The sequence below is a fragment of the Protobothrops mucrosquamatus genome, unplaced genomic scaffold (assembly GCF_001527695.2).
Source record: "Protobothrops mucrosquamatus isolate PMUCROS unplaced genomic scaffold, P.Mucros_1.0 scaffold_128, whole genome shotgun sequence".
In the NCBI taxonomy this organism is placed as follows: Eukaryota; Metazoa; Chordata; class Lepidosauria; order Squamata; family Viperidae; genus Protobothrops; species Protobothrops mucrosquamatus.
The window spans coordinates 1,285,874-1,298,626 of NW_015386204.1; the positions used below are offsets into that span (position 1 = coordinate 1,285,874).

General features: G+C 33.5%; 1 protein-coding gene across 1 annotated transcript in view; it reads left to right on the top strand.

Moving 5' to 3' along the window:
- The window catches only part of LOC107288945 (dedicator of cytokinesis protein 1), a gene marked incomplete in the record, with an annotated part of 165,275 nt that extends 152,722 nt beyond the window's left edge, over positions 1-12,553 (top strand). The window contains 1 exon segment of the mRNA XM_015817621.1: positions 11,493-12,553. Within this exon segment, the coding sequence (XP_015673107.1) occupies positions 11,493-11,588 (96 nt within the window).
- Between the last annotated feature and the right edge of the window lie 200 nt (positions 12,554-12,753).

Here is a 12,753-nt window from a genome sequence, read left to right on the forward strand (position 1 = left end):
AATAATAATAATAATAATAATAATAATAATAATAATAATAATAATATAGTAATAAAAGGAAAATAAGAGATATTTACAAGTATACCAGAGAATCACAAGAAAATTACAGTTATAATACTCATGCTCAAAAACATTAGAGATCTAATGTAGACAAGTGAGATTAGAGGAGGATAGAAAGACTAAATCTGAATTATAAGATAAAGAGAAAAGTTTATAGATGGCAGAGGGAATGGCCTTGAAAGACAGAAGGAGGAGCTGCTACCAAGAAGGTCTTCAGTCCAGTAAAGGGATGGACAGGGAAGCACATTCAGACTTGCTGTTACTGGTCTGTTACAATAAAAATAGACTTAATTTATATGAATTAGTTTCTGAATGCGCTGACATTCAGAAACAATATAGTCAAGAACAATTCTACTAGAAAGTAAGGTGCGACACACAGCAGACCAGCTATCAAATAGAAAGTATCTGGCATAGATAAAATACCCACTGAAGTGTTTAAAGCTTCAGAAGTGGCAGATAAAGTGCCAACAGCTTCATATCAACAAATATTGAATAATATTGTATGTTCTAGTGATTAAAAAAGTTCATAACAAAAATCTATATCAAAGGAAAAAATGCAAGAGAATGTACAAATTATTAACTCTTTCTATAAATAGCAGCTGAAGTATTTTGAAGATGTTACAAAAAAGAATAGCCCGCACAATGAAAAAGAAATGCCAAATAAGCAGGCAGATTTCAGAAAAGGCAAATGGATATGAAATAGCTAACAAAAGATAACAGAGAAAGAGAATACAAGATGAAGATTGATCTTTGCCTTATTGAGTATAATAATATTATAGCCAAGATCATGTCAGAATGTGGATCATGCAATCACTAATAAATGTGCCAGAACATCTAATTATTCTTCTGCAGAATTCTTTCAGTAAAAAAAAGCTGTTGCAAAAATTTTGAATGTGAGGAAACAGAGAGATTCATAATAAGGAAGGCAATCAGATAAAAATGGATATTGACCCAACTTATTTGATTAGAGAAAAGACATTATCTACATTTATTGCTGACTAGACTCCGCTTAAGGACTTTTTGTGTAAAAATGAAAAAAAATTAACTTATGACTTATGGTTTTGATGATTAGACAGGATAGGTTGTAGAAAAAAGTAATAGACTATATTTTTAGAGAAAGATCAAATATTTTGGCTGTGGTGTTTCAATATAATTTCTGAACGTTTCGTTACTAAACTAGGAAACAACAGCAGCAGGATTTTCTTGTCCTATTCTCCTTAGTTCATAAATTTCTTGTAATGTCTCTTAGCCCATAAAGGTTAAATATATTTGTACTTATAGTTGCTTTGAAGAGTATTTGAAGCTACTTTTTTTCTTTCTTTTCTATCTTTAATTTTTTTGCTTCTCATGCACTTTTTGCCTTTGATTTTTTTCTTTTCTTTTNATATATATATATATATATATATATATATATATATATATATATATATATATATATATATATATATATATATATATATATATATATATATATATATATTTGTTTTCGTAGATTTTCACGGGTACAGGTATGCAGGTCTTGGCATATTCGGGTCTTTTCCCATGTAAGATTGAGAGTATCTTGGCGACGTTTCGACGAGGTCCCACTCATCATATTCAGGCTGGGGTCTTCGGCTTCGTGCTTGTGCGAGCAAAATGTGATCTATAAATATTGGTGGGGGTGTGTGGAGTGCTGGCTTAGTTGCTGTAGGTGGATTGGTTGGCTGTGTGGGAGCTATTGTTTGTGGATTGTTTAGCTGTTTCGTAACATCCTGAGTGGTTGAGGTGCTGGCTGTGTGCCCATTAGTCTTTTGTGTTATAATGACCTGGGTAATGGGTTGTGTGATTACATCCTGAGATCTAGTGTAGTGATATCCTGAGTTTTGTGTTACAACATCCTGGGTGGTTGGCTGTGTTGTAACATCCTGAGCTTTAGCGTTGTAACCCCCTGAGTTCTGTGATGTGGTGTCCAAAGCCTGGTATGCTACATCACAGCCTTCTGCTCTGACATACTTGGATACTTGTTTTTTCCAGTATAAAAAGGTAAAGCTTTGAAAGATGGATACATTGAGAGGAAGAAAACAGATGCTACTGAATTATGGGTTTAGAGACAGCAAGGTGTTCCAATCAATCCTGGATCAAATAGAGTCTGGCAGCTTCCTTGAGGCAATAAAAAGCAAGCCACAACTCACATACTTTGGACATGTGATGAGAATGGATGATGAAGTAGAAAAAAATATGGTTGGCAAGAATTGAGAAATGTAAAGACGATGGGTTAGGCCAATAGAATTAAAGCTATTACTGAACATCCTATACATTGTCACTGAAATCAGGTTGAGAATCAAGTGTTCGTCCGTGAAGACAACAGAGGTTGAACTTGACTTATTAATAACTGACAGTACAGTGGCTTGTATAGTTAACCAGCCTAAAACTATTGTAGCTTGTCTTTATCTTCTTTTTTAAAAACTCTTTCTATTTCATTCAAAAAAAGTTAAAACACAAAGTTCCAACAAATTTTAAAAAAATAAAGAAAAAAGACAAAACAAACATTGAAAAAAGTGCATTAAAATGGGAAAAAACAACACATATACACATATTATACCACCTAGTTGAATACTGATTAATATATTACTACAGTTTTGGTTTCCCACCCCTTGTGAAACAGGCTCAGAAAAAATTTTAAGCTACTAAGTCTATTCACAAATTATTGACCTGTTATCCATATTAATAACTATATTAATAGCAACATATTTAACAGGAAGAACAATAATAATAAAAAGAGCAAGGTTAAAGTTTCAAAACCTTCTGTTAACAAACTAGTATTGTAATCAACTTGTAGAAAATTTACCATGGCATCTTATCTATCCCAGTCATTCCAAGAGTTAAGAGTAATTTGTCCTGGATCAAGTATCCATGTTTGTGTCTTAACATCATTTCTTATCAATTGTTGTCTAATTAAATATAATAAATTCAGTCTCCACAATCGGTGCATCTTCCCAACAAAGTCCACAGGAAAGTGGTTAAATGTGACAAATCCATTTCCCAATATTCTTCAATTTTCCTAGGAAAAATCAGTTTATCACTTTTCCAGTCAGACAGGATTCTGCAATTGCAAAAGAATGCAGGCTTGAACTTCAGAGAGGGGTATGCAATTGGCTCAGCTGGTTTTGCGTCTGTACAATCCATATCTCTTTCCTGACTTTCCAACAGCTTTTAAAACACATTCCTGCAACTTTTAAATCACATTCCTGTTTTGAATCTGATTTATCCAGAGCATGTACAGCTACAGTATATGCATCTGAATATTTTCACAGCTATTATCTTTCATCAAACTTTTTGTCTTCTATGTAGAAATGTAAATTGACTTAACAATTCTGGTAAATCAGCATCTTCCTCAAATTATTCCTTGCAAATACAATTGCAACTCATAGTCAATTATATAAGGAGAATATCATGCCTGAGTGTCACATGATCGCTTATTTTATGGACCCTTGATTAAATGGGAAGCTTATATAAGCATGAATACATTATCAGCATGCTAATAGGCAATATTCAATATTTCTGTGTGATAACAAGATGTATCTTATTAACACATTTAAAAGTAGGATATATCTTGACAGTAATCCCATCATACATGTGGAAAATGAAGTGAAGAGACTTACCAAGTGCTGAGACCTCCCTCAATACTTACTATAAACATTTAAATTTGATCCAACTTTATACATTTGGTTTCATTTGTAGTATCCATACTTTTCATTATAAAAATACATATTGAAACTTTTTATATAACATATTTTCATTGGAGTGGACATCCTGAAGCTCTTCAAATGTTTAACTAAAACCCCATTAGGCCTAGCCAGTGATAAAGCATTCAAGGCACTGTAGTCCAGTAGCATCTATATGAGCGTAAACTCTCATCCTATAGTAGAACTGGAGATACTTGTATTAGAATGACATATTCAGTTCAGTGTCCTTAACTCTAAAGTTATAAAATACTTAAGGGAAAAGATTCTATAATATCTTCCTCTTGAATTTAACATGAAACCTTGCATATTGCTTTCTAAGGATTGTATCCATCACTGTATACAAAATCAACTACATGCTAAATTAGAATCAAGAAAACAAATTCAAAAGAAATGGAGTTTAATTTAAAACATGGGATGCTTACTCAGAATGGAAATAAAATTTTACTTTCAGTTTAAAATTACAAGCAAAACTTTATGCACTTTTTAAGAGAATCAGTATATGGTACCAGAACTAATATAGACAGAAACATATGATAACTGTACCATAGTTCTATTGCTTTCATAATAAACATCTGTAATCATGTGCAGTAAGTTGACAATTATAATCATTTGTGCATCTTGTCTGCCCATAGTATCTATAGCTTTTGAACCTGCATTTAGAACTTCAACAAACCAATAAAGGATTGTCGTTTTGACAAGTTATGTTGTTCTTGACAAAAGTAATGGAATACATTTTCTACCAAAATAGGAAAGCATTTATGGCTATTGAAAAGAATGGAGGAATTAAATACCTCCACAGTATATCAAATTTTATATAGCAAATATCTTCATTAATTTGAAATTAATTTGTCTTTGGACACAATGAAATAGACCAGGGGTAGTCAATCTTGGCTCTTTTATGACTCGTGGACTTCAACTCCCAGAATTCCTGAGCCAGCACAGCTGGCTCAGGAATTCTGGGAGTTGAAGTCCACGAGTCATAAAAGAGCCAAGGTTGACTACCCCTGAAATAGACCATAGATGCTAAACTAGGTCAGTGGGTTTTTGTAAGTAATATTAGTAAACATTAAGTAAAAGCTTGATGGTAGCTGACCCACCATTGTTTCTTATTTTATCTTTTTCTGTTATTTTAATTTGACTTGGAAGGGGGTGGTGATGTTTTATTATAGGATTGTTTTTATATTTTCTCTAGTGATGCATGTATAAAAGTGTGTGTGTGAAAAAAGTCCTGGTTATTAATAAATAATAACACTGGCAAAGGGAAGTTTCTTTAATTATGAGCATGAAAAAACAGCATTCAAATAAATGAAGGCAAAATGAAACAGAAAGGTTATAATTTACTGTTTGCATTCAGTTCTTACATACTATCTTATAAGTATTGTCTCAAATGTTTAATATTCAATAGTGCTATGAGAATTACTGTTTGCATTATCATATAGTGCAATCAGCTGCGTGTGGGTATTCAAAATATTGTGTAGTTTATGAAAAAGAGAGAATTAGTCCTATATTAGGCCTGAAAAGGAAATTACAAAGTAAGATGCATGTAGATAAGGATAAACAGTTGCATATCCTTTTGTGCCAGAGACAAAGGAAGAGAAAGTCAAGGAACTACATTTTTTAAAAAAATAGTGATTTTAATTTCTTGCCCACAATATTTCAATGCAAACCCCAGATGTTATTTAAAAATTCATGAAGAAAAATTCCTATTCCCTTATATCTCACCCATTTCTGTCAAGGCAAAATTCAAGACAAACAAGGATAGTTGTTTCTTTTAATACAGAAAAAAATATAAAGAGAGGTGATTGGAGATGAAATGCTTCCATGTTCCAGGTGCATCTTTTAAATAAAACGTCTATTTTTCCTGAAGGTCACATGGCTATAGGAAATTGGCCTAGGTGTGGCCTTAATTTCTGGTAAACCATATCATTACTTCAATTGTTTTCTTATAACCTACCATTGTTGAAACCTAACACAGTCCTCTTAATTAATGAAAGTATAAAAAATACATAGAGCCCTGGCCCACTTTATCTAAGCTTGGAAACTAAATAAGTCTGTGTTTTCTGTTTCTACTAAATGTGATTAATCTACAGCCTAACTATTGATAGTAACCTGCTGGTGTCATCTAGTTTTAAAGTTAAATAGAGTTTTTTTTATTTTTTTATTTATTTTAACTATCCTTTACAAGCAATTAAAAATTATGAAATTTAAATTAATAAAAAGGCCAAATTGTTAATAGGAATTTAGGAATATAAAATAGACATAGAAAAGAAAGCAGTAAAAGATTTTTCACTTACAGATAAAAACGTAATCGCTACCAAGGATATTATCTATAATTAACTTTCACTAGTACAGTTTTACAAGCCAGAATCTGTTTATAAATACCTACCCAGCCTAAAACATTTGCTGAACAACCATGGTACACTTTCAAATATATAGAAACAAATTTTGAAATAGACCTGGGAAGCTAAGCAGGGTCAGGCTCACTTACTATTTGGAAGGGAGGTCATTAAGAAATACCAGAATCTCAGATTAAACTTGGAAGAAGGCAGCAACCAATTTTTGTACTGTTGCCAAGACAACTACATGGATGTGTTAATTAAGTCACTAGGGGTAAGCTCAATTGGAAGGAACCTTTCAGTTTTTCAGAAAATTTGGATTTCTATTGCAAGCATGTTGGGAATGGCAGTCAAACTTTTCGGCAAAGTCTAATGGGCATTTTTCTTCTTTCATTGTAAAGAGGTAGACAGAAACTAGAGGAATAGAAATAAACATTCTGCATGTTTATAGAAGTGAAAAGAAGATAGGAAGAGGTTGCAAGGACTATCGATCTCAAAATGTGTTATTTTCTACTTACTCTGCCAGCAAAGCATTACTTGCAGCCCTATCTATTACTGAATATTGATGTACTCAATTAATTTAATAGTATTAAAATTCAAGATTTCTTTCTAATGACATATCTGACATAATCTAGCTTAGGGCAAACTTAGATATTTTAATATCTGTTTTAGGTATCTTAATCTGTTAAAATTTCTGTTAAAATTATGCAGAAATTTATATTGTTAATTCCTTTTCTTCTTTGAGCTTGGTTGTTTTCTTGTGTCTTGCAGACGTTTCATTACCCAAACTATCAACGCTGTTGTCGCTGATGATATTACCTAGTTTGGGTAATGAAACGTCTGCAAGAAAACAACCAAACCCCAAAAGCACAAGGATCCTTCATTTCAATCCTGAGCTATAAATATTCTCCTTTATTGGTCCTTTTCTTCTTCTTCTTCCCACACACACACACACACACACACACATTAACTTTGTTCCGGCAAGCAAATATTTTGAATCAGACCCTCAGTGATCAATTTCCTTATTACCTTAGTTACCCCAAGGCTCATACTAGGATTTAGGGATCCGAAGTTAATATGGGGGATCTTACCAAATCCTAAAGGGTTTGTGTAAAGTAGGGAATCCAACTTTCTGTTATTATAAAAAATGCAGAGATTGAGCATCTTCAGTAGATGACCAACTATCCTTCTCACCCACACTAAAAAAATTTGCAAAAAGAAAAATACTGCCCTCTCATACTGCTCTTCTAAAAGGTGTACAGCCTTTTATAGGGTTAAAGTGAATTAGATCTCAATAGATCATTAATATTTTAGAATGCTAACATTACTCTTCAGATCTCATCTTTTCATTATAGGTAGGGTTGTAATTTTTTGGGAATCATCATTGCAATCTATCTTTAAGATCAAGACAGCACTAAAGCCGATTATTCAGTTAGGATCTATCAAGTCATGAGTGGAAGTTAAATTTAGGATTGCTTTCTTGGCTTTTTGATTATGGGGACAATCCAAATTATACAGTGTTGATATGCATGAAATCAAAAGCCATTACTAGTTCTGCTCCAGAAGGAGGGTCCAGTGCAATTTTCTTGGTGATGCTTTCCAGTACTATTAATATTGTTATGAGGTGACTCACTTGAATAGTCAATTATGTTGGCGTGATCAGCAGAAAAAGGAGAAGGGGCCACCATAATATCTGTTGGCAGCTCATTATAAAGGATAACACCAGGATGACCATGGCAGATATGAAGGAGGTGGTACAAGACAGAGCAGCATGGATAGTGCTGATCCATAAGGTGGCTGAGGGTCAGACATGACTGAATGGCTGATGATAATGACTAATATAATATTTTTCTATTGTTTAAATATTCTACAAAGCCACACCACCTTCCCTTAACTCTGAGGGAAAGCAGCACTACTTTTCATTGAAAAGGCTTTGTTATCACAGGGCTTTATTAGAATCTTATTCTTTTCCTCTGTCAATATTTTCTATTAAACTGAAATTTATTTCCACCTTCTCTTTCCATGGTTGCTTTTAAAATTTAAATGCTTCCCCTTCAATGTGAAATCCACCACTATCAGCTTGCTATTGACCTATCTCCTCATCCCTTAGCCTAAATTGTTCAACCTATGAAGATTTATAACATGCAGCAGCTGTATTCAATTCTTCATAAACCCTATCCTTTAAATTTGTATCCTTCTCTCATTTTTTGATTCTTAATTCCCCCATTCATCCATCAAGTCAAAAATGCATATTACTATGCATATGCCCTTCATAATATAAATTATTATGGTAAATCAGTCCTCCGTTATTTCCTGACATTGTATTGACTATGTTACATAGCCACTCTAAAGGTGCATAGTTAGTAACTAAATAACAAAGGGTTTTGCAGTAAGTAATAATGCAGAGAACAAATGGTCTACTTCATGGCTAAAGTTAGTTTCTCTACAGAAAAATAATTATGTTCCCTAGGATACGATTCTTACTGAGAGATGAAACAGAATACTTGTTCCACCTTGATATTGAGAGAGAACTGATCCCCAAATGAAAAGCTGAAAGATATGTTATCATGTAAATGGCTTTATTACCTGACTTTTTTACCTGACTGTGGGTTTTGGTAACATTTTGACCATGCATCAAGAGTTTTCTTCAGACTGTTCTTCCACTTCAACAAGCCAGCTACAGTATATAAACAATGAGAATAGCTATTTATGAAACAAATCGACCATAATGGATCATTAAATATAGTAACGATTGCACAGGTCCTTTTGTAGAAGAGAGATTTGTGGAATCGCTAACATTAATAACTGTATACTTTTGCTATTTCAAAATGGCAAGAAATCTTGATGCCTTTTTTCCAGCAATTTTGTTTGAAAGTGGATGGTGAGGTGCAGAAAAGCTGTTTGCATTAATCCTGGAGCTTCAGATTGCATTATCTGCTAGAACAGAGAAGTGTTGAAAAATATCATTAAGTATTGGGAAACCCAATGTTCACAGTTCATCTGTAGGCAAGACAGTGATTTGCATTAAAAGTGATACATAGAAGTTCGTGGCACTATTATTAAGTAGTATTTGGCATTTTTTGTGTAAAGAAAAAAACACAAGATGGTTATAAATGGAAAGCAACTTCATTTGGCTCTATTGTACAATGAAACAAGGTGTTTATATTAGAAATATTTGTCTAGAAGCACTCTGCAAGAAATCAGACTTGACCATTGGTTTCCTGGGAAATGGTCTGAATACTTATTGGTCTTGTATGCCCAAAGAATTCTACCACTAAAGAAAAGGATATCCTGATCTAAGAGTTTTATCTTTAAACTATGTACCTGATACACTGAATGGATGTCAAGACATCAGTGCAAATTCTTTTTTTCTAAAGATATATGTTAAATTGACAACTGAAAAGCCAGAATCAAAGTTTAAGAGGACAAATCATGTTCAGTTCCACATTTGTATAAATCTTCACACTTTTCTCAGAGATAAATTGGCAGACACTGAAGTAATATTTTCAGCTTGTACTTTGTACTTTCCTTATGATAATAGTGGAAAAAATGACAGATATTTTATGTGTTTGTTTTCATTACTGAAGAGTCATAGAATTGCTAAAATTGTAATAACTTGTCTACTAACAGTATGAAATGGAATGAATTTATTTGAAGAATAATAAAAGATTGAAGAAAAATTGGGGGAGGGCAATGTGGGAAAACAAGTGGAAAAGCAAGTCTTAAGATATAAAATGAAATGGAAAGTATTCCTGACAAAGTAAAATGTATTGAATGATGATATTCCAATATAAGAGGGGGGAGTCAATCTATTTTTCAAATCACGAGAAGGCAAGACAAGAAACAATGGATGGAAACTAATCAAGGAGAGAAATAACTTAGAACTAACTAAATTTCCTAATAATGAGAACAATTAACCAATGGAACAGCTTGCCTTCAGAAGTTGTGGGTGCTCCATCACTGGGGGCTTTTAAGAAGAGATTGGACAGCCACTTGTCTGGAATGATATAGGATCTTCTGCTTGTCCCGGGAATTGGACTAGAAGACCTGGAAGGTCCCTTCTGACTCTGTTATTCTGTTACAATTGCTGGATGGAGCATTGCAAAATGACTTAATGTTCTTTTCGTGGAGGTTTTAATGATTGTATTCTTAGTAAAGCTATGGAAAATCAGCTTAATAGTACCATATACCCATATGTGAAATAGCTGCACGTTACCCTTATAACAAAGATTTTTATTGTGGGCCACATAGCTTGATCTTTATTGGTGCATAATTTGCTGCTCATATAATTTGCACTTCTACTCCTGATTAATTTGATTAAATAAAATCCTAGAAGTCAAAACAGTACCCAAAACACAGTATATTGGCATTACAAATATTAAGCTTTCATAAATATATGCTGGCAAATGAAAAATTGTTCATAAGTTAGAAATATAATATATTTCATACCATGTTTCCAGAAAATAAGATCCGGTCTCATTTATTTATTTTTTTGTCTCCAAAAGAGGCATCAGGTCTTATTTTCGGGTGATGTCTTTTCCACTCACCTCGCCATGGCGGCACTGACAGCCCTACCCAGCTGGCCCACTTCTTCTGCGGCTAAAGGAGCAGCTTCATTCTGCAGCTGAGAATGGACCTCCGGCCTGCATTTTGCAGCCAGAGGCCTTTCTGGAAGGCTTCTGCAGCTGAGAACAGAGCTACAGATTGAATTCATTGCTCAGTTCTCAGCTGCGGAAGCCTTCAGGAAAGGTCTCTGATTGCGAAATGCAGGCCGGAGCTGCATTCTCAGTTGCAGAATGAAGCTGCTCCTTCGGCTGCAGAAGTGGGCCAGCGAGGCAAGTGTCAATCCGTGAGAGGCCTGGCTGCAATGGCAAGCTCTACCCCCACCCCCACCCTAGCTTGATTTTTCGGCATGTGCCTCGCCCCAAAACAAGGGCTTATTTTTGGGGTAGGTCTTATATTAGGCCCACCCCAAAAAATAAAGCTAGGGCTTATTTTCAGGGTAGGCCTTACTTTCAGGGAAACACAGTATAGCATGGTCTTTCTAAAATGAGAATTGGCATCCAATTATAAAAAAGGTATATTATATTATTCCAAAATATATCTCAGTTTAGTAATGTTTAATGCTAAAATAGTTAACATACGCAATGTAAAATAATTATGCTTACGTATGTAATAGATTTCAGTTGATATCCTTACTGAATACTCAATTTAATTACAGTCATTAGTAAAGTCCTGTTCATAAGACCCAGTGGAATTAAATAGACATAGATTTTTATCCTGCTATCACAATAGTAGCATTATAGGAAATTATATTTGAATCAATGCAGTTAATTCTCTAGTAAGATCTTTTATCCAATTTTTCTTCTAGCAACTGCCACCTCCTTTGCCAAGCAAAACACCACCACCGCCACCTCCAAAGACCACTCGGAAACAAGCCTCTGTCGATTCTGGGATCGTCCAATGAAAAAGAAGAGATACCTTGAAAGATCAAGTTGTAAAATTTCTGTGTCTTAAATATGTTTAAAATGTTTGCAATATTATATATACATCAACCCAAATCAACAATATGAAACCTTAGTTGCAATGATTCTCACATTCCAACAGTTACTGATATCTCCAAGTATGGTTACAAAATTATTCAGCTGAATGCATTCCAAAGCAACCAGGAGCTGTTTTTGAACTGTGGTTCTGAAAGGGTTCTAAGAACAATCAAAATATCATTAAGAGGTTGCATTTGTGTCTTTATCTTTGCATTTGCATATGTAAGCCTTATGAAAATAATTGCCCTAATGCCTGCAATGTAGTTTAGTATTATAGCTGTATAATCTTTTACATTAAAGTGTTAGGAAAACCACTTATCATGCTCTAGGCTTACATTAGAGTTGGTCTCTCATGCATTGATTGGTCCTTATTCAATAAATTATCAGCTAGTTTTTGCTTATATGTTAGTGCAGAATATATTTTAGGTTCCTGGGTCAGCATTAACTTATAGGGAATAATATCTTATCTACAAATGTAAAAGTCTAAAAATATATAGGGATAAAAATGATGCTTTTGGAACATACAAAACCAATCTTACCTTTTGTATTTGATTCACAATTGTGTCACTATGTACAGACATTATGTATATATTATGGTCTTACAGTGTCTTTAGATTCACTCATTCCTTACTTTTCAGTAATAAGCGTATAGTTTATCTTCAAATGTGTTGTGGTGTTTTAATTATTGATAACTGTTAAAATATGTAACAAGTCTAACAGAGTAATTAAGCTCTGAAATATTATGAAGAATCAGAAAAGAATCTTTTTAAAAATGCCTCTATAACTTTTTAAAATCATCTGCAGATTTTATAATCTTAACAATTTTTTTAATATTTCTCTGTCAAATAAAGAAATCCTTTTAAAGTATTTCCCTTTTCTAAGAAAATAAAAATGCTGGTTACTTTAAAATCTGTGTTTATTGGCTTACAATTATTAATATGAATATTCTTAATATTGTTAGACAGTATTACATAACTATAAATGGTGAACCAAACGGACCTAGTCTTCTGTCTCGATCGACATTCTACGTGAGTCGAATTCTTTTCCTGAAGGTGAACTTTTCCCGGTGGAAGAGTTAGGGACAATAAT